The sequence below is a fragment of the Symphodus melops genome (genome assembly GCF_947650265.1).
Source record: "Symphodus melops genome assembly, chromosome: 5".
Taxonomy (NCBI): Eukaryota; Metazoa; Chordata; class Actinopteri; order Labriformes; family Labridae; genus Symphodus; species Symphodus melops.
The window spans coordinates 22,273,057-22,295,515 of NC_136695.1; the positions used below are offsets into that span (position 1 = coordinate 22,273,057).

Consider the following 22,459-nt stretch of genomic DNA (forward strand, 5'->3'; position numbering starts at 1 on the left):
CGTCCTCGCTCCAGCATGCACTGCTCCTGTCACCTGTCTTCTTGTCTTCTTTAATCCCCATCACAAGATCTCTCATGTTCTCCACCAAGGCAGCTCACTTTGTGCAGCTGTCTCTGCTTAGATGTATCCTTTTCATCATGTCTTTTTAAAAATATTTCCTGCCTGTCAACCCCACCTGAAGTATACGTGTTCATCTCCATATTTTGCTCTTACCTTTCAGCCTGTTATGTCATTCTCTGCAGGAGAAGTGCATCGTCTCCATTTGTCAGCAACCACAATTTAGCTTTTCGTGTTAACAGTTTGCTGAGACAATATTTGCACACGTCATGAGTGATTCGGGGGTTGGTTAGCAAATTAGCAGATGTACACACAGCAAGCAAGCAGTGCCAAGCAAACTGTAGGGTTTACAGTAAGGGAGGAGGAGAATGTAAAAGTCTGAATAGGAATCAGAAAAGAGTGCAATGCTAACACGTCTTGGCCAGCTATTCTTCTGCCCTTCCATTCTAAACAAACAAAAAACCCTGTAACCTCTGCTATTCTCCTCTACCCTCCTTTCCACCTTCCTTTTATTCCCTCCTCCCCTTGTTACGCTCCCTTCCTTTCCTGCATCTTCCAATGACTCACACGTTCCCCCTCCCCCCAATGTGTCATATGGTTTCACCCCTTCTCCTCCCACCTCCCCGTCTCTGCATCTCTGCCTCTCTGCCTCTCTGCCTTCGCTCACAATCGCTCATTTTCTCCACAAGGCTTCTAACACGCTGCAGGTAACATTCAAAACGATTGATCTCTTTCTATATTTTCTCTCCATCCTTCCCAGCCTCCTCCATCCTCCTCCTGCTGGTCTGTTTTCACACCACATCATCTCCATTGGTCCGTGTTTCTGTCACTGACTGAAAATTGAGTTGGGTTGTGGTCTGGAACAGGTTTACAGTAGATGCATAAATAGGTAGGGGTTATTAGCTTTTGATTTATATTCTCTTTACTGTATATACTGTATATGTTGTTTGTGTGTGTGTGTGTAAGCATCTTCCTTGAAGCATCTTTTTGAAATGGCATCCATCCTTAAGGCTGCGTCACTATCATCATAGTGTGTGCATGTGAGGAAGAGAGATCCAAATATTCCTTTAATATGAAAAAAAAGGCACTTTAACACTGCAGTAATAGTGAATTTTGTGGGTGATATTTTCATGCGCATCCATCTCTGTACACGCCTTCCTTTTCCCTTACTTTTCTGTTTTCATCAAATAGAGAAAAAACTATTCAAAATATTTTGTGACTGAGCCTTGACAACTATTGTGCAAGAGAAATTGTTAAATAAAGCTGCTTTTTTGTTTGTCTTTTCCAGGATGTCTATAGTGAATATTGTTGCGAGGGAGATCCTGGACTCCAGGGGAAACCCAACTGTGGAAGTTGATTTGCATACCGGCAAAGGTTAACAGAAAAAAATTCATCATACAGCGTTATTAATGTGTTTTATAACTGTCAGTTATGTTTATGTCTGAACGTGGGCACAGTCTACCTTTATTCTCTTAACCTTTGTTGTATTCATAAAAGCTTTCCTCTACCTTCACATTCAAAGTCTTTATTGTCCCACCAGGGGGGATTTGTTTTGCTGCAGGAGCTCACAGAAGACAACACATATGTACATTTATATAGATGGACAACATCACAGTTCGATCAAAATCAAGGACAAAATTGAAATGATCTGAACACAACACACTAAGACACAATATATAAACATGGCTGTAAAATAAGTGAAGAGCTCATACCAAAATAGACATTTTTACTAAAATATGTAAAGATTTCTCCTTTTTCCTGCCTCCTCAACCTTTCACACCTTTTTCAAATTCCAGGTCTGTTCAGGGCTGCTGTACCCAGTGGAGCATCGACTGGCATCTATGAGGCTCTGGAGCTCCGTGATGGAGACAAAACCCGCTACAAGGGCAAAGGTAAACACTTTTCACAAAATATGACATCCTGTAAGTGTCTTTCTTTTCATGTTCTCTTTCTCTCCTGTCAATGTTTTTGCTCTGTGAAAAAATATTAGGGATATTAGTGCTCGAACATATCTCCTTCTGTCCTACATTCTAAGGTGTAACTAAAGCTGTAAATCACATTAATGACACCCTTGGACCTGCGCTCATCCAGTCTGTAAGTAGTAGTGCAGATTTGTATTAATGTAAGACAGAAATGTAAAAAGGATATAAAATAAACCTGTTTTTCTTTCAGGGGATAAATGTGTTAGAGCAAGGGAAACTGGACAACCTGATGATTGACATGGATGGAACTGAAAACAAATGTAAGCATCCTTCACATCTCATGTACGCTGATGATGACATACATGTGCAATGACATGTTTCTGCACCAGTGGCCACTGACTATTGTTGCTTTGGCCTTTCTTCCAGCTAAGTTTGGGGCCAATGCTATACTTGGAGTATCACTGGCCATATGCAAAGCTGGAGCAGCAGAGAAAGGTGTCCCCTTATACCGGCACATTGCTGATCTGGCAGGAAACAGCGAGTTGGTGCTCCCAGTTCCTGTGAGTCCTTGTGTAAAAATGCAAATCTTTCAAACAGACCAAAAAAATAAATAAAAAAACAGAACCGCATCTCACTTATCTGTTCCTTATTTTAGGCTTTTAATGTGATCAATGGGGGCTCACATGCTGGTAACAGGCTGGCCATGCAGGAGTTCATGGTACTTCCTGTAGGGGCGGAGTCTTTCCGTGACGCTCTTCGTGTGGGGGCAGAGCTCTACCAGACACTGAGAGGTGTCATCAAGGAGAAATATGGTCAGGATGCTACAAATGTGGGAGATGAGGGAGGGTTTGCCCCCAATATTCAAGAGAACAGTGAAGGTAAACACGTGCAAAATCTAAATGATTTTCCTTTATTTCCTTTGATGTTAGCTTACACCTGTCTGATTCTGTCCTTCAGCTCTGGAGTTGATCAAGACGGCCATAGAGAAAGCTGGCTTCACAGACAAAGTGGTGATCGGGATGGATGTTGCTGCCTCAGAGTTTTTCATCGAGGGCAAATACGATCTGGACTTTAAGTCTCCACCAAATGCAGCACGCAACATCAGTGGTGATGAGCTGGCAAGCATCTACCAGGGATTCATTAACAACTACCCAGGTGTGTATTCTGACTTGTAACAGAATTAGTTCAATATACTTACTATTTGTTTAACTAATGGTGGAGTTACACAAAGCACCTGATAAGCACAAACTCTTATCAACATGGACCTTCATACTATGACCTGATTGAACCTGAGGCATTCGATGAGCGCTGATATGGAGTCTAACAGCACTGGGACTCTTGAGTTAATTTACAGACTCTTATTGTATTTCACTGATGCACTGTGAAAGGAAAGGTCTATTTGTGCCTTTACTGGATAGGATAGTCAGGAGTTACAGGAAATATTGGGAAAAGATCATATGGGATATGTGGAAAATGTCAAGTGTCAGACCTGAACCTGGACGATTGTGAAGACTTCAGGGTCTGCAGAATTAGTTGTGTTGATGGGGGGAAAAATAAATAATGAATGGAGAAAAAAAAGGTTAATATGTTGTTTCCTCTGACTTTTTGCTTCTATTTGCAGCTAGAAGAACGCTTGATTGAAAGTAGTATCACACTTAAAGCAATTCTGTATCACCACAGCTATAAGAATGATCTATCCTATGACTAAACTGAAGCGCTGCTAATATTCAGTTTAACAGCACAGCATCGCTTAAATACAGTAAAGAGAATACATTAAACACTGACCTCCAAGCATAGACCGCATTAGTATCAATAACTGATTGATTCATTAGCAGTAAATGGATACACCTGTTTATTTTCCCACATTTCTACAATCACCATATATCTTTCATCACCTCTGCGGTCAGAGAAACTGCGACAACAAGAGTGTCTGATGTCTCCACAGCCTGCTGTCTCCTCCTCACACTTGTGCCTGTTAAAGAGGTTTTAATTATGTGCTACAGTGCACATTTGGCAAGCGGGGACCCACTCTGATGTGGCTCTTTACCCTGTCAATGGTGTGTTTCCTGCCTGTGTGGGCAAGCGCATGTGTGCATCTGTGTAAAGTGTGTGCTTTTTAAGACATTTCTCCCATTAGAACCTTTATCGCCAATGTCAATGGTGCTGTAGTCCTTTTGGCTTATAGGTTAGTGATGAAAATAATTGCCATTCTCAAGCAGGCCCTATCATTAGAGGGATAGCAAAGAGATCATTTTTGACCTTTTTTTTCTTTTCTCCTCAGTGGTGTCTATTGAGGATCCTTTTGACCAGGATGACTGGCCTGCTTGGTCACAGTTCACATCCTCAGTGGGCATTCAGGTAGGACACCATTTTTTCTTTTTTATCTATGATGTGAATCAGTTGAGATGATTCCTATAGGAGAAGTGGAGCATTTGAGTGTTGCATTTTCATCCAAGAAAAAAGGGATGCTATGAAGGTTAATATATCGAGACTTTATGGGCTATAAGGGCTGCAAAAGCTGTCCTTTTTTAAATTAACTCTCTTTGCATGGTAAATAACTTCACCGAACTCCCAACTCAGACAACAGTCAATTCTTTGTGTCAAATCTGTGAAGGTAACTTTTAATATCAATGGCTTAACCTATAAACGTGAAAACTCATAGATTGATCCCTCAACCATAAAAGTTTATATTTTCTAGATTGATTGGACTTGATGCTTTATCTTTACTTTAGAAGTGAAACAAAAATGCCCCTCAGTGTTTCCTTGACCTGGTTGTATGAATTGTGCAGGTGGTTGGAGATGATCTGACGGTCACTAATCCACGCAGGATACAACGAGCAGTGGAGGACAAGGCCTGCAACTGTTTGCTGCTTAAGGTCAACCAAATTGGCTCAGTAACTGAGGCCATCAAGGCGTGAGTGTGTTTGTGTGTGTGTATGTATTTGATGCATAGACATAGGCAGAATTGCCCCCTGGGGATAAAAAGTGGTTTTTTTCTTTATTTTGAATTTGAAGAAGTATGTGTTCATGCTTGTATCATCTTTGTTCTCACCCTGCCTCTCAGATGTAAGCTGGCCCAAGAGAACGGCTGGGGTGTGATGGTGAGCCACCGCTCAGGAGAAACAGAGGACACTTTTATAGCTGACCTGGTGGTCGGCCTCTGCACTGGACAGGTAATCTTCATTGGCGTCATTGCAATTTACATTTGTGGAAAAAAACCAAAACAGAGATGATGATATTTTCTGGGCAAAGCAACAAAAATACAAATCAGACAGGAACTTGCTCTTCTATAAAATGAATAATTCAGGTTTGGTGACTGTTGATCATGCAATGCATTCATAACAAGACAACATTCATGAAAAAAGTTTAGTGTTTATTCCTCTAACTTTCTTCTGTATTTTTAAACTATAGATCAAGACTGGAGCTCCCTGTCGCTCAGAGCGTCTGGCAAAATACAATCAGCTCATGAGGTGTGTATCTTTTAAAATGTATTTGTGTATAGATATGCAGTATATACAAATCATCTTGTCATGGCTTTGAGCTACTTTCATGTCTCTTCCTTTTTAATTCTTTGTTTCATCTGCTGTAATGCGCTTCCCCCTTTCTCTGCTTTCTATACATTTCTCTCTTCTTCCTCACCTCCTCTTTGTCTCAGGATTGAGGAAGAGTTGGGTGACCAGGCCCGCTTTGCTGGACATAACTTTCGCAACCCCAGTGCCCTTTGAGTGCCCTTAGCAGTGGCAAACAAGATAAAATACATGCATACAAATCATATATATTTACCTGAAAGATATATAATTATGTAAGAACACCTGTTTCAGCAGAGCTCAACAAACTAATCTATACTTAAAAGAATTAAGACTAATTAGTTTTCACATCACTAAAATCACTGAAGTGCAATATATTGACCTGATGCTTAATTAGCTGATAACTGACTAGACGTGGTTGCAGCAAATCCTATACCAAACCTTGAGAGGAAAAAAAAATCTGTGTTTCACCTTCAAGCATACGAGCACTTTCCCTGATACCTTTGACCCTCTCACTGCACAAGTGTGTTTTTGAACTTTAGTGTCCTGTGTTTCCTCTTTCAACTCTTCCATTGTGTGTGTTACTTTGTATGTTCAATAAAGAAATGGACATATTAATGTGACCCAAAGTTTTGTGTTTTTTATTAAAATGGGATGCACAGCTTTGTCATCTCCTCCCTTGCTGAAAAGCTACAACAACTGAGTCATGTTTGGCTTGAATCCAGAACACTCTTCGGCAGTTTCCCCTTAAAATATGGAAACATTCAAGCTTCTTTTACTTCTCGTTATGCTAAAATTACATGTCACAGCAGGTTATCAAAAACTCAAAGGAAAGGTAATTCCAGCTATTGCTTTTCAGCAGGAATTGCCCTTTTTGTTCAATCTTGAAGGAATATCTAAGAATGTTCTTCTTGAATATGCTGTGATAGTTCCTGCATGATTCCAGCAACAGTGCAAAAACTATAATCCATCCACCTGCTCTTGTCATCTTTTGAATGCAGGTTCATGATTGTATATAGCACAGGATCTATGCAATCTATCAAATCAATGTTACAATCTAAATGGCATGTAATGTTGTTTACATTTTTAAAAGAAAAGCCATAACATAAACTCACTCAGAGTAAGCAGTGCAGTGATTATTAACATTGTTAGTGCTGCTCTTTATATTACTCAATTACTAAATTGTGGTCACAAATTGTCTCAAAAGGTGCCATTATTAGCATAAAAGCAAACATAATTATTTTCACTGTAAGAAGACACAGACTAGGCTGAAAAAAAACAAGAAATTTTCAAAAACGTGTGTATTTATTCATTAGGCTACGTACATGGCATTTTTGTACACACATCTATATAGACACACACACAGACACACACACACACACACACACTTATTAAAAACTCGGCTGTAATATAATTTATTTATATTGTGTTTATTTAATGAGGCAATCCATATAGGCTTGTAGGAGAAATTTCAGCTGACAACTCTCCATGATAAAAATCAAACGTCATCTACATTGCAACGTTGCGCCATAGCTCATGATTAGCATGCATTATTATCAATTATCGGCTGCACGCGCTGGTCTGGTCTTCGTTGCACAGGTTAAGCGGCAGAGGGAGCGCGAGCGCGTCGAACCTCTCTGTTTCTGTCGTGTTGGGCTGCTGCTGCCGCTGGTGATGATGATGAAGGAAGGCTGGAGCCGCGCATGCGCAACCGGTACAGTCTCCTGCCCGGTTTCCATGGTTACAACACAATAGGAGACGGGACAGGGGGCTGCGTGAAGGGGAGAAAGAGGGAGAGATGAGGAGGGGGAGGAGGAGGAGGTCTGCAGAGCCGCTTGACTGGACACACCGCTACAAGCTTTTCACCGATAGGCAGACAGACACAGACAGACAGACAGCATAACAGCAGGCCTATGGTTTAATCGTTCATATGTTAACCAATTCGTAATTATTCCACACGAGTTGGAGCTTTCTTTGTTAAGTGGTTGGCGTTGTTATTAAAACGCTGGCCCAATTAGGTAGGCTTCAAATATGTGATCTTTTTCACCACCTTACAGTCTGCCATGCGTTGAAGTAAGAGGGGCCTTCACAAACAAAGACCTAAGGGATAGTGCTTCTGAGCGAGGTAAAAAAAAATGCACAGAGCGAGTTATTGTGTCTAAAGCATAGCCTACCCATACAGTAAAGGTGACTGGAGGGACTAGGCAACAGAGACGGAGAGAGACCCTCCCTCTTGATCCCCTCCCTCTTCAGAGTTTTGGCCCTCTCTCTGCGCCTCTCTTCCTCCTTCTCCTCCTCCTCCTCCTCCTCCTCCTTCTCTAGCCTCCCCCCCCTCTCCTCATGCAAATCACGCCCTCTCCTCTCTCCCTTTCTCGCACCCGACGTGCATCACTCTCTACAGCTCACCCCTCCGCTAAAAAAAATTGTGACTGTAAGACCGGAGAGGGGGTATAAAAAAAAAGTGCAAGTCGTCTTAGAGGAAGAGGGAGAGTACGTAGGTTGGGAAAGGGGGGGGCACAAAAAAAAAAAAGAAAAAAGGGGGCGAAAGGGGGTGGGGAAGAGGCGAGGGTACGCATCAATTTGTAGTCTTCAGTTGGCACCCCTGTTTTTTCTTTCCTGCAACGAATAGGAAGAGATTTTCTTCTGCATTATTGTTATGATCGGAGCCCGTTGCAATATGAGCCTGCACGAGCTTCTGTTGACAGACGCCTTGACTGTGAGGTGTGCGTGTCAGCGTGCAACATAAAACGACAAAACAGAGGGAGAGAAAGGAAAGGGAGAGTGAGAGCACGCATCGCTGGATATTATAGGTAAGGGGAAGAAAAAATGGATGCTTATGCTGTGTTTGGAGGTATTCCTGTTGGCCACGTTTGTGCTCACCCTCCCATTTTTTCCTTTGTGCGTTAATTATTATCATACTCTTGCGTTATGGCCTATTATGTCCCGGTGAATTAATCTTGGTTTGTGTGCACGACGCGCATCCACATTCCAGCAAGGAAAGGGGAGCCGGTGCGAAATGCCATGATTCACCATTCCATGTTATCTTTCCTTTTATAATGTGCGGCGTCCACAAACAGCACTGCTGCTGCTGCTGCTGCTGCTGCTGCTGCTGCACATGCATCTTTTCTGATTGTGAAACATGAATGTGCTGCCGAACACGATTCCCTGTGTGCCTTCAGGGTTAGTCTGAGGCAGCCTAATAGAGAGCAGCTTTGGCCGGTCTCCTCTGCGTGTGTATCAATAACATTCGCAGGAAGAAGAAAGAAGAAAGAATCGTTGCAGTGCCTGCTCGCTGCTGATGTAAGCACAGCAACTGCATGCTGCTGCTTCGCATCACATGCAGGGGACAATTTGTGGAGAATGCATGTTTCCATATGCGTGTTTGTGCGTGCAGGTGATGTTAAAGCAAAGTGTTTGCCTCCTATTTGTTTACTGAACATGCCTCAGGACCTGCCAATGGACCACAGACAGGCCAGAGGCTGCCACCTGTAACTGAGAAGCTTCATGTAGACAGTAACCCACTGGGCACCCAATGTTGTCCATTCATGTGTGATTAACTTAGTTACAAGTTCGTTAAATATAGGCGGACATGCATAACCTGTAAATGCATGAGTTATCCTATTCTATTATGCATATGAAGCATGAAATGTAAAGATTTTACTCTTCAGACTGACTGAGTCAGTCACTGCAGCATGCACTATTAATTCATGCATAGCCATGTGTAGTAGAGCTGCTACAGGATTTACAGAAGCTTGTCTGCTTTGAATCAAGCTCACATGCATACAAATCTGTGTAGCTACTGCATTTAATGCTGCATATAGAGGGTAGCTCTGCTAACCTCTGCCTAAAATATCTTTATTTTCATCCAGTGGTGTGCACTATTTTTATCCTCATTCAATATACATGAGCTATTTTTTCATCATAGAGTTACATGAATGCATGGATAAGACAGATACTCACAAAGTGCCACACATGTTGTCATGTATATCCAAATGGATGAAGGATCTTGACATTGACCATTTCTCTTATGGCTAGGTGGTTGGGTAAATAAGCATGTGATTCTGTTGGCCATAAGCAGGTCATCAGGGTTAACCACAAGTGGCTGTGGGTTTGGGTTGTAGTGGTGAAGGTAGAAGAGGGAGGGGGTGTGGCCCTGTATTGCCAAGATGTTTGCTGGAGTCTTCTGCAAACCTGCTGCTAACATGGAACACACTAGTCCACACCCTTTCTGCTTGGACTTTGTTTACTATTGTTTGAATGTTACAGCCATCAGCCAATCAAACCACTAGCCTGTTGGTTAACCCATGGTGCCTGTGGGTTTTTTTTCTTCTGTGGTGAAGAAAGAAGGCAGGGAGGAAACTGTGGACAGTGAAAAGCAGTTGTGCCAACGCAATGTGAAGCATGCTGGGAATATGAATATTGTAACAGTGCATATGTGGTTTCAGAGTTAAATTTTTTGTAAATGCTTGCCATCGACCAAACCCAAATAAGGTTTAACTGATAGTTAAAGATAGGCTATAGAGCTATAGAACAAAGGCGACATGAACAGATAGTCAACCAGTTGTAATTTTCATTTGAGCACTGTTGTTTTGATTTCAGCCATTGTTTGAGTCCTCTGTTCAAAGCATTAGTATAAGTCTCGAGTTATAGGTAAGTAGACAGAGTGTTCCAAAGTTTTGCCCCCTTTGCAGAGTAAACAGACTGACCGAAAGAGGTCTTGTACAATGGGACAATACATTGTATGTATAGTGCTTATGAAATTTCAATTTTTTAACTGCATTTTTCCTATCTCATAAAATAACATTACTGTAGCCTTCCATGACTCTTTTGCAAAACAATTAATTGTCTGTAGGACATATATGCAGATAAAGACTGAATAATGCCTTTATTGTTTTTGCTTCTTTACAGGTTTTGGTAGCTCTCATGGTGTAACACATAGCCCAGTCAGTAAGCAACAGAAACCAGTTCATTGCCTGCAATGGGTTGTGTTGTAAAATGGACGTTTTAAAGAAGAAAAAATGAAAACACGGACACACAAAGAATCGGTATGAACTAGCTCTTTGTTTATTTTCCCTGTGATGTCAGGGATTGTTTACCCTGCCTAATACTTGTAGTATATTTGTCACTTTGGCTGACTCATAATCACTTCAGCACGTGATATTATTTAAAAAATAACCAGGATGACTAAGATGTAAACCATTTTTCTTTGGTTGTGGGATCCCATGTTTATATTTTACTCTTCCCACTGCTTAAAAAATGCAGTCTTCTATGTGTCCTCCTGCCTTCTTTAATTTTTTTTTTATGATCCTCCCATTTTATACTCCGCCTTTTTTGCCCTTAGTACATTCCATCTTGAATTAAATGAACCTGACATTCGTTTGGTTTTCATTTACTCATTTTTAATACAATCCCCACATCTTTATATTTGTGTGCATACTTTCCCGTTCTAACATTTTATTCTGCCATCTTCCCTCATTACTTTCCTTTTTCTGGACTTTTGGGTTTTGCAGATGCCCATGCGCAGTGGGCGACGGCGGGGGACAAGTGAGGAGAGACGGGGAAGGCGCCCCCACCCCAGTCCTACTCGCCCTGAACGCAACGATAGACAGACGGTTAGAGCTCACTTTTTTTTTTTTTGTCCCTTTTTTTCCTTGCATGTTTTGGCCATCGTTTTATCTGTGTACATGCAGGTAAAAAAAAGTCAAAAAGAATACAGAGCTGTCTCAGTGAAAAGGATTTTGTGTATTTTTTTGTGTGTGTTCTGTCTGTGTATGAGTCATCAGCATGATTGCTACAGACATACCCTTGCAGTGTCAGAATTGTTCAATAGTGTGTTTTACAGCTTAGCACTTTGAAATCTTTGATGTTTCATGTTTGACATAGCTGCTGTGTGTGTGTGGAAGTGAGTGTGGCTTTGTTCTAAAAACAGTCAAGGGCCTGTTAGGGATTCAGAGGCATCACTACAGAATTAAAAGTCTTGTGTTGTTTTAGCAAAGAGGTGCTGGTGAGGAATTGGCTGGAAATCGCTTCAGTCGCAGATCACAAGGGCATGATTCATCAGAGAGTGAGGGGGAGGAACTTGTGTCTCCTCCAAAGAGGCAGAAAGTTCAGGTTTGTGTTACATTTCTTCAACCTGTTATATAAAGACTAATTATAAAGCTTTGATTAAGCTAAATCATTTAAAAGGAGCTGTCTATCCTATTCAGTGTTACAATGGTTGCTATAAGACTATTATTACCAAAATTATAAAATATAATTTTTTTTGTCAGGATTCGGCCTCTACCCCTAACCCTCCGACATCAACACACTCGACTGACAGCTCAGCTCCATCCAATGTTCCACCTCCAACTTCAGTTACCAGCCAATCCCGGGAGAGTGACAATGAAGACGGCCAATCCCAGGGCAGTAGGAGTTCAGTTGTTGGGAGCCTGGCCAATAGCAGCAGTAGTCTGAGCAGTGGGAGGGATATAGACCAGGACAATCGTTCTTCATCTCCAAGTCTATCCGCTTCCCCTCTAGGTAGCCTGGACTCTGATTCTGATGGCCCTGACTCACCAAAGCAAGGAGAGAGGGAACGAGAAAAAAGCAAGGAGGGAGGAGTGGGCAAGGTGGCAGGAGAGGATAGGAGGGTGCTAAGAGAGGGGAGAGGAGGGGAAGAGTCCTGTGGAGATGGAGAAAAGCGGGAGGTGGATGCACGCAATGAAGACTGTCCATCTCTTAAGCCCCCGTCCACTCCTTGCTCTTCTTCGGGTCTGACTCCCTCTCTGCGTGGAACTGGGGATTCATCAAATGACAGCAATAGCGGGAGAAAATCTTATTTTTCCCTGGACTCCAAACTGATGTGTAAAGTTGAATATGGTGGACCGACGGGCGTTGACAGAATTAATTCCAAAGCCAGTTCACAGTGTGTGTCCAAGCCAGCTATCTCAGGAGGAGATTTTTCTCATAGCAACCCCAATATTCCCCACCCTTTGCCCCCTCCTCTACCTCCTCCACCTGCCCTGAAGCCCCTGGAGCTTGGGGGACAAAACCTGACTGCTGAAGTAAAGACAGAACGAGACAAAATAGAAAAGACAGACAAACTGGAGAAGTCCAGTCCTCCATCTCTGTTGCCCCAAACCAGCCCACTTCCACAATCCCAGTCCCAGCCTCAAACCCAACCCTCCACCCACCCTCACCATTACAGCTCTACAAGTTGGCAGAGTGGCACAACAACGGGTTGCCAGGTGAACTGGGGTTACACTCGTTACCCCGGCAACCATCACCCGCACCAACCCCAGCACCAGCCACCGGTGCAGCAGCAGCAGCTTCCCTCTGTGTACAACCCTCCGTCATCTCGCCACTCATCCTCCCACCCGTCTTACCTTCCCCATCCCCACCACCATCACAGGGAGTACCTTCCCAGGTATGCTGGAGGGGGAGGGGACAGAGAGAGGGGAGCTGAAGGGGAGAGGGGAGTGAGGGGGGAATGTGGGGGGAGGGAGATCAACAGGGAGTTCTCTGCTCCCATTGGCAACGGCAGTAACAATAGCGGTAATAGTAATAATGCTTGTGGCGGGATTGGTGGGTCTAACAGCATCCAAGGCAGAGAGTTTGGGGGTCACTCAGTTGGTCGGAACCGGGACTTCCAAGGTTCTGGAAGAGATGGACCTAGTTTGGGCCCTGAAAAAAGAGACTTTGGTCCAACATACAGAGACAGAGAGCGAGGAGGGGAAAGGGAACGAGATACAGGGAGGGACTTCCCTCTATCTAACCAAAACCAGAGTAGAGACTTTGGCCCAAATGGAACTGGAGGAGGGGGGCAAAGAGACAAAGATGGAGGCAGGTGGGGTGAGTTTGGGGGCCAGACTAGAGATGTGGTTAGCACCAGTAACCCAAACAACAACTCCATTACTCCAAGTTCAACCAGCGGGCTACCTGTCACCCCAATGCTGAATCGAGACCCCCCTGCATCACCCCAAAACAACACCAGTCACACATCCCATTCCTCCCAGCCTCCACATCCACACCCACATCCCCCAAACCCATCCAACCGAGAGTTCCCGTCTCCTATAGACCAAGCACAAACTCCCTCCACTGGAGCAGACCACTTTCACAGAGAGTATCCACCCACTGGGGGGAAAGACTTTCCTGCTAGTGCACCGCCTTCCACTGCCACAAATCGAGAGTACCTAAGCCCCCCTGGGGTGACTCCTAATTTAGGACGAGAGTATTCAGGACCTGGAGGAAACCATCACCCTCACCAAACTCACCCCCACTACCAGTCTGGGTCGAGAGACAGAGAACGAGATCCCAACTTGCGAGACTCTGCTCTGTACCAAAACCGTGGAGGCCCAAATCAACCTCCTGCACTATCTCCTTCCTCTTCCTCCAGCCATCATGGACACCCTCTGAATGCCCCTTATCCCCCTCCACCCCCTCTACCCCAAAATCAAACCTCCCATACTCAGCCACCTCCATCAAATATACCCTCCAATGTACGTCCCCCACACTACCAATCCTCCTCCCAGACCCCTCCAACACCCTTATCTCCATTACCCAGCCCATCCACCAATCAGATGGGAAGCTTCTCATCTTTCCCCCCAGGCTCTTCCTCTGGAGCCAGCGTGCCACTTCCGGGTTCAGGTGTGTCATCCAGCTGTTCACCTGGATGTCGACCCTCCACTTTTCATGGCACTTTGAACAGCCAACCTCCATTCAGTGGAACGTACCACTCCAATGGGAACAGTGGCAGTAACATAGCCAACAGCAATAGCAACAGTAGCGCACATAACAACAGCAATACCAATTCGCAATCTCTCTCGCCTCCAAATGTTTCCAAAGGACCTCCACCTCTTAGTAACACTGCAAACAACAGCATTTCCATCCCAGCCTCAAGCTCTTTGCTCCCCATTGGAGATGGACATGCAGATTCCGCTCCACCTCCCCCACCTGTGATCAAAGAAGAGCCAATAGAAGACAGGGAAGAGAGTGAAAGTCCACCTGTGTTGAGAAGCCCATCTCCTGAACCCAAACCTGTGGACATTCCCATCCATGCCAGCCAATCAGCGAGGTAACATCGAAATTACGCCACCACCAAGAATCTATTGATTATTTTTTCGTTAAGATAATAATTGACAGTAATAGTTATGATGAGGATTTTGACTCCTGACGGTTGTAGTAATCATGTATTGCACTGCTGTGTCACTCATGTCTAGGTTTCACAAGGTCCTTGATCGTGGTAGCGGGAATTCCTGTGCACGCAGTGATGTGCTTTTTGTCCCGTTGGACGGCTCCAAGCTGTGGAAGAAAAGGAACGAGGTTATTGAAAGGGCACGTAGGGAGGTGGAGCAGCGAGCCAGAGACCTGAGAGAAAAAGAGAGAGAACGAGAAAGGGAGCGTGAGCGTGAGAGGGAATTGGATCGACATCTACAGGTGAGCACCTTTGAGCGTGATAATTATATGCGATTTAATGGATTTAATGTAGATTGTATTAATCAATTTAATGGGAGGGGAGTAAAGTAGATGAGGCCAGACTGAATTTATTATCTTTTACTGTTTTTGTCATGTAGCAGCAGAAGGACATTAATGCCGCCGGAGGAGGTCGCCAGGGCTCCACTCTCTTCTTCCCCTCCTCAACTTCTATCATCCTCGATCCTTCATCTTCTTCCTCTTCCGCAGGGAACTCCGTCTCTCACCCTCCCCCTCACCCCCAGCATCATCACTCACACCCGCATGCTCACCTTACTCAAGCACACCATATCCACCCCAGCCTTGCCCACTCTATCCCGCACTCCCTCCTACTGCCATCAATGGCTGGGGCCTCAGCGGTAGTTGGCGGCCCTCAGGGAGCCCTGGGAATAAGTTTAGGAGGTCCATATCTGGGCCCTGACACTCCAGCACTTAGGACCCTGAGCGAGTATGCCCGCCCTCATGCTATGTCACCACTTGGGGCAGCAAGTCGTGCTCAGGCTCACCAGCATCAAGTTCACCATGGCCATCCCCATGTGCACCCTTCATTTTTCCTTCCTCAATTCCAAAATCATGGTTTAGGCCACCCACATCACTTGCCCACTGATGCAGCTACAGCAGCAGCCATATTGGGCTTTCTGTATGGTGGCAGCCTTGAAGGGGGTCATGGTGTTGGAGGCCATCCTGGGATGGCAGGAGGCCCAATACCTGGAGGGATTGGGGGTGCAGGGTTAGGAGGAATTGGATTTCCTCATGCGATGGCGGCTCATCGAGATCGTATGAAGCAAGGGTTTGAATTTAAGAGCGATGAGCGGATTTACCCACCAGGGTCCATACCTGATCCTGCAGCTCTTGCCCTTGTTCACTCTCATTCTCATGCCCATGCCAATGCCCATGCACATGCACACTCTCTCCTCCTTGGAGGAGGTGCAGTAGGAGCAAATGAGGTGGCACTTTATGGCACTCCTCCTCCCCCAGCACCACCTTGCCCCCCACACCTCCAGAATCCAACCTTGGCCCCAGTAACTCGACCTCCAAACCCAACTGCCCCTCAGTCCCTGTCCAATCCACCTCCCTCTTCTCTCCTCCCACCCTCTATACCCTCTCACCCATCATCTGCCCCACCAGCTGCCCCTACAGCTCCACCGGGCCCTGCTGCCCCACCACCGGCTCCTCCTCCTACTCAAACTGCTCCACCAACCTCCAATGCTGCCTCACTTCATCACCCAGTCCCTCATACTTCTTTTCCCAGCTCCCTATCCTCTCATCTGCCGCCAGCCCCTGCCCCAGCAGCTCCCCCGGAGACCTACCCCACTCCAACCCGCTCTCCCACCAACTTTGAGAGAGAGAGGAGTGGGGAAAGGGAACGGGAGAGAGAGAGAGAGAGAGACAGAGCACCTTTGCCTGCTTTTGGGGAAAGAGAGCGAGAAAGAGAGAGGGAGAGAGAAAGGGGAGGAAGTGGTGGAAGTGGAGGAGGTGGAGGGGGAAGCGGAGGAGGGACTAGTGGAGGAGGAGGTGGAGGAGAGAATCTGGGGCGTCTGCAGATGTTAAACGTGACGCCACATCATCACCAGCATTCACACATCCACTCGCATCTTCACCTGCACCAGCAAGACACAGGTACCCACTGCTACTAACACAATTACACAAATGTACATTTTCCAAAAGTAGTTTTCAGTCAAAATGTGTTTTAAAAGCTTAAGTCATTTAAATATTTGTTCTGAAGAATAAGGTGAGAAATATTACATGAAAACCCCAAAAGCTGCTTTAAATACATTACATTGTATGGGAAGCTCACAAAATGTAACAATTCAGGCCCTCGCTCTTCATCAGACAGAAATATTTTATTATATTCAAATTATGACGCAAGGACACTTCCAGGTGGGTTTGATGTCACAAATTGCTTTAACTCAATTACAAATTATTTTATATACTTTACTCCAACATTAAACTGGATTCTTTGATTTCTAATCTTTTCTAATAATTTTTGGGTTCACTTGTTTTTATTACAAATGTCTTAAAAAGATGATTGTTGACTCTCATTGCAGTATTTTGGCATATGGCATGGCATATTATGTAGTGAAAAATATACAAAAAACAAGTGAAAGCTCAGGCCATTTTGAAAGGTTTCTTACTTATCTGTAGTTATCATGTGAATAGTATTAATAGTATTACCTGTGTTTCATATTTACATTGGGCATAATTATCCTTTTTATTTTATTCAAAGAACTGTGTAATTAAAAATGTTTTTTTCCACTTCCAAATGTTTGGATATTCATTTCATTCGCAATTTTTTTTTTACAAAATCTTTTGCTGTTCATAAACTTTCTTCATTGTAAGCTTCAGCAAAAGTGTAAATAAATTAAACGGTATTTTCTAAAGCCCAGATCTCTGATATTAGCGTTCTTGGGATTTGTTGTCCCTTGAATTAAATTGTATAAGTATAGATCTTTTTAGAATTCCATGCTTTGACTCTTATTGAATATATCCTGTATTTCCTATTACATCACTGGCATCCAGCGACGGGCGGGGTTCACCCCCTGATGGACCCGTTGGCGTCGGGGTCTCCTTTGACACGCCTCCCTTACCCAGGAGCCACACTAGGCACCCCCATCCTGGCTCACCCCCTCACTGACAGCGAGGTGCTCCGCCAACAGCTGTTCGGTGAGGAGAAGGCTCCTCGTCCATGTACTTGTTCAGTTTTTTTCTCTAAAACTCACCGTGCTTAAAGTTTATGAAAAGTTTTTTTGAATATGATAATGATGACTGACCAAAGAGCTTTTTTCCCACTCTGTTTTCAAACAGGTGCTCCTTTCCGTGACCTGCCCCAGCCGTCCTCCCTCACTGGTCCGATGTCAGCAGCCCATCAGCTCCAGGCCATGCAGCAGGCCCAGAGCGCAGAGCTGCAGATCCAGAGACTGGCCCTGGAACAACAGTGGATCCATCACCATCACCACCACTCCCTCACCCAGGACGAGTATTACAGGTACAGAAAGTGGTTAAATTACCCGTCTTAATTAAGTTTTTACTGCTGTGGGAGAGTTTACAAGGCTTCCTTTAGTGTGTTACAACGGGCCATGTTCACATGTTTTATACTTCTGTGTTTATGTTTGCAAATCATTTAATTGGAAGGAATTATATATCATTTTCCTCCTCCTAATGATCAGCAACTTGAAAGACAAGGAACACTGAAAATGTGAAGAGAAATCAGGCCATTTTAAAGTTCATAGTTATCAGCCTCAGACACCAGCTCCTACTAGCATTTAGCAACCTCCTAGCCAATATCAACACGATATATAACGAGCTGAATGTTTTCATTACGAGCATTTTGTTAATTTTACACAATACAAAAAGAAAGGCAAAGATCCCTGGTGTTAGCTTACAAGTGGCTGAATGCTTACATTAGCTATTGTCTGTTAAAAACTAGTGAGGAGTGAAATATGTTGGTCTACCATTAAATGTAAGCTATTGTCCTTTTGTAATGTACCTATTAATGTTTAGTTGCCTATAAATGCATTTGTATGTATTTGTACATTTGTCAAAATCTACCATGTTTTAGTTTTACCATCCGGCAGTAGCTCAATCTGTAGGGACTTGGAGAGATGCTAGCTAACTTCCTAACTGCCAAAGTGTCCTTGAGCATGATGTGTGTGTATTTTCGCTTATGTGTGTTGAGCTTGTTCAACAACATTGAATTTCCCCTTGTGGGATTAATAGAGTTTATCTAAAAATGTGCTAGGCCTACCTGAAGAAAACAGTGTAATACTATTATTCATTTGAGCTTGCCAACTTATATGTGATATAAGAGGAACATTATCTCCATGTGAATAATTAGCCATTGTATTTTTAAAAAAGAGGCAGCTGGAAAATTGTGAAATTCGGAACAGGGTTTTCCCCCTCTGTTTCCAAGCCTCAAAATGTATGCATTAGCTTTGAGATATTAGCAGCATGCTAAAATGTCATAGTGTAAAATTATTATCCCGATAAACATCCAACTTTAAGCTTTGCTGTGACCTCTGCCTAAACGTGTTCTCTAACTCGGTTTCTCTTTATCTTTTCTTAGTCACCTGAAGAAAGAAAGTGACAAGACCCTGTGAGGGAGGGGCACGAACAAGGGCAGCATGGAGAAAACTGAGGGAGAATGTGTGTAAAACTATACGCAAAACTTGGGCACTGAAAAAAAAAAGGATTGAACAAAGACTCAAGATAAAGGCGAATGGATGGCAATCCAGTGAAGAGAACACAACTTTAAAGGATTTACAAGAGAGGAAGGAGGGTGTGAAAATGTTGCACACTGTCCCTGATAACTGCACCACGTCGAGGAACAGACATTAGCGCTTCCATGCGTAATGTTCTTCAACTCCAGTCCTGTTTTGTATTGTGCTCTGTACAGTATATTAGGTGGGGGCTGAAACAGTGAAGTATGGTATGTGTAAAATACTTGATGCCAGGAAGGAATGTGTACATGAGTCTCTTTTATGTCATTGCATGTAGTTAGGCGCTTATTCTGATCTGGTGGAACTTTTTGTTCTATTCTTAGTAACTCCCCCCTCTTTTGTATCTGAGGGGTGTTCAATATGCATGAGACCAGCAATTTAGTGTTATGTTCATGATCAATAGTATTGTTATTATGATTAATGTTGTCTGTTTGTTGATAATGATATAATTATATATACAGTACATATTATTTGTATTTTTTTACATTTTCTTGGTATGGCGGTTGCTTTTATTTTATTTTTTATTTTCAATTTACCTTGTGAAACAAGATGCAAATGAAGGACAAAAAATCTGGAAATAAATTATAATCTTTTTTGCTAGTTCCTTGCGTATTCATGTGTGCACTATTTTTCCTCCTGTCTCACATACATTCAGAGAATTTGCCCCGTCTTTGTTTTATACAAGTCACTCATGCACAAAGCATATCAAATTCCTCTCTCCTCCCCCTCCCCCCTTTTCTCTCTCTCCCTGACTCCCCCTCTTTTTGCTCCTCGTCAGTCTGTCCCTCCTCCTCCTCCTCCTCTCTTGGTGAGTGTAGCTAATAGGAGACACATGGGATGAGTGTGAGACATGGGAGTTGAGCTGCTCCACTGAACAGCAGCCACCCTGTAGAGCAAGCATTCCTTACTGCACTGTAAAAATGAAAGAAGAGGAAAAAAATGTATAAAGAGAAAGAAGAAAAAAAGGAGGAGCCGTGAGAGTGTGATTTACGGGTACTGTGTTAGTGTGTTTCTTTGTGCGTGCACGTGTGTGTGTGTGTGTGTGTGTGAGTGAATGTTTTCACTGTGTCCTGCTGGAGGAATCTCCTTCAAATGGACATGGATCAGTGACTACAGTGCTAACGTTATGGACAAATCACTGCAGACTTGCAGATTTGGGGACGTTCAGATCTGTCCGAACAAACTTAACAATATTACAGTTTTTATTAAATCTCTGTAAGCCAATTCTAGATACCTTGAGGCTGCAACCTTTTACATTTCTTGCAAAAACCTCCTTTTCCTGATATATAGTTGATAGCCATGTCTGTAAGAAACATTTCTAGAATAGAAATATTGGATTGTATGGAGCATGCTTATGAGTTAGTATGTAGGCTATGTGTCATTTAAAGTCACCTTGAATAAGTGTGTCAACATAATGTAAAGTATCTTCTAGCAGGACAAATGTGATTTCCCTCTCTGGTGACCTCACATCTGGGGATATTCTTAGCACTTCATCAGACCTCTTCATCAGTCCTGTTTAAGGGTGAAAGAAGATGTTGTGAAAAGTGTGGATGTAGAAAAAGACGTGGTTTCACCACTACAATTTCAGTCTCCCAGTAATATCTGCTGCAAAGTGAAAATATTATTAGCAGCTCCTGTTTTCAAATATATAGGACAATATTTCCGAATAATTATTATTTTTTCAGACTGACCTAATTTTAGCAGCACATGAACTGTTAAATGTATCATGATAATACACAGTCGGGTTAATTGTAAATACCGGGACTTGCCTAAGAGCATCCCTGTGGTTGCATCTGTAATTAATTGTATCATAATAAGTGACAGGCGACGATATGGTAGCAGCAGCAGAACTGAATTGCAAATGATTTGTCAACAGGTTTGGTCGTACATGTGAATGCAATTAGCATGAATTAACTAAACAAGGCCACAGATCAACACCCTGCTTTTATTATATGATGATTAAATTTCCGCTCGCTCTCATCTTCTTCGGCTCAGTTTTAATTACATTGTAAAGATTTCATTTAAGAGGTTGAGCTAAATGTACTCCTTTACTTGAATACCCTTATAAACATGCACAACCACTTAGCAAGCTGATGTGTTATTCTAAAAGGGCCCTTCAAAGCTGCTTAAATCCCACATGGCAAGTTGTTAGAAAATTCTTTAAAGTAAAGCTGTATATAAAAAAAAGTGTCTTACCATAATTTAATGAGGACAGGCATTTGGACATTTAAACAGTTAAAAATATGGTATCTTAAATGTCAGGATATAAATGCTATAGATCCCATTCTTGGTTTGCTTTGGTCTTTGTTGCAAGAAACTCGCATCAATAGCAACTAATTTTGTTATGATCTCCTGCCCAAAACACACTTTTCTGATTATGTTTACCTTCTTCTTTCTGCTTCCATTAAAGTTGTCATCTTTTGGAGATGTTTTACTTTTTAAAAGTCTCCCTTCAAAAACCATTAGCCCTTTGTCCATGTTCCCTCTGCCCAAACTCTGACATTTTGCTGCTAATGTTATAGCAGAGTTGTTACACTCCCATCAGGACTTCTCACTTTTGGAGTTTAACATTGTTGCCAGGCTTCTTTTTCCTTCATTTGAATATAAAATGTTTTTCTAAACCTTGGTTGAATGTGCAGAAGAGGAGTCTTCTCAAGTCACTGCTGGCCATTTAGTGTTGTCAAATTAGACAATAAGTTCACTTGTGTGATGACTGATGTCAGATAACCTTTCTCTTCACAAGCAAATCTGTGTTCTGATCAATCCTTAAATCCTTGAGTTCACCACATAATTTGGAGCAATACTATTTAGCTTCAATATAATCCAGATTTCCAATTTTAAAAAAATACATTGTGTCATCATTTTAATTGAACACTCTGCTCACTTGTTGTAAGTGGGTTTAATGCACAGAGAGCCTGCATGTACATGAGAGCTCTCAGGAAATCGCTCTGCAATAAATGAGAGCGCCCTGAAATAATAATCCACTTCACAGAGATATTCTGCTTTATGAAGCGTGAATGAGTGTGAGGTGCAGGCCGTTCACCGCAGTAATTTTCAGCATCTCAAGAATCATTTCAATTCAGTCTAACACATGAACAAAGATTGTATGAACTGAGAAAGACTACGATTGAAAGTGTGTATTGGCTCCTTGAACCTTTAAACTCAGTACAGTGTGTAATGAATAGAAAAAACATCACGAGTGACATGCTCCTCACACATAATCCTGCACACATGCACAAGCAGGACCTGGAGACATGCATTCATGGAGAGATGTCAGAGTGCGGTG

General features: G+C 43.1%; 2 protein-coding genes across 5 annotated transcripts; both read left to right on the top strand.

The window, feature by feature from the left end:
- Positions 1–630: 630 nt before the first annotated feature.
- Positions 631–6,129, top strand: LOC306823366 (gamma-enolase-like). Its single transcript, XM_079342836.1, has 13 exons — positions 631–764; positions 1,346–1,431; positions 1,854–1,949; positions 2,093–2,151; positions 2,230–2,299; positions 2,406–2,539; positions 2,635–2,857; positions 2,937–3,134; positions 4,261–4,337; positions 4,769–4,893; positions 5,044–5,152; positions 5,391–5,449; positions 5,635–6,129. Exons 1-13 carry the CDS (start codon positions 643–645, stop codon positions 5,702–5,704), a joined length of 1,428 nt encoding a protein of 475 aa, XP_079198962.1. The 5' UTR covers positions 631–642; the 3' UTR covers positions 5,705–6,129.
- A 1,061-nt stretch (positions 6,130–7,190) lies between these two features.
- atn1 (atrophin 1) lies at positions 7,191–19,777 on the top strand. 4 transcript variants are annotated; one of them, XM_079344307.1, is made up of 10 exons: positions 7,191–8,316; positions 10,415–10,551; positions 11,017–11,118; positions 11,498–11,617; positions 11,776–14,558; positions 14,704–14,920; positions 15,061–16,576; positions 17,477–17,644; positions 17,762–17,942; positions 19,020–19,777. In XM_079344307.1, the coding sequence occupies exons 2-10, from the start codon at positions 10,525–10,527 to the stop codon at positions 19,051–19,053; spliced, it is 5,148 nt and encodes a 1,715-aa protein (XP_079200433.1). In that variant the 5' UTR covers positions 7,191–8,316; positions 10,415–10,524; the 3' UTR covers positions 19,054–19,777. The 4 variants fall into 4 exon arrangements, with proteins under 4 accessions (XP_079200433.1, XP_079200435.1, XP_079200432.1 ...); XM_079344309.1 differs by having other exon boundaries at positions 17,477–17,620; XM_079344306.1 differs by having other exon boundaries at positions 7,193–8,316; positions 15,058–16,576.
- Positions 19,778–22,459: the final 2,682 nt, after the last annotated feature.

Excerpts from the sequence above, each read along its gene's own strand:
- LOC306823366 (XM_079342836.1), top strand. The coding sequence starts at position 643 with ATGTGTCATATGGTTTCACCCCTTCTCCTCCCACCTCCCCGTCTCTGC. Across the intron at positions 1,950-2,092 it reads AACCCGCTACAAGGGCAAAG|GTGTAACTAAAGCTGTAAAT; the intron begins GTAAACACTTTT and ends CTACATTCTAAG. Across the intron at positions 3,135-4,260 it reads ATTCATTAACAACTACCCAG|TGGTGTCTATTGAGGATCCT; the intron begins GTGTGTATTCTG and ends TTTTCTCCTCAG.
- atn1 (XM_079344306.1), top strand. The coding sequence starts at position 10,525 with ATGAAAACACGGACACACAAAGAATCG. Across the intron at positions 14,559-14,703 it reads CATGCCAGCCAATCAGCGAG|GTTTCACAAGGTCCTTGATC; the intron begins GTAACATCGAAA and ends ACTCATGTCTAG. Across the intron at positions 17,645-17,761 it reads GGAGAAGGCTCCTCGTCCAT|GTGCTCCTTTCCGTGACCTG; the intron begins GTACTTGTTCAG and ends GTTTTCAAACAG.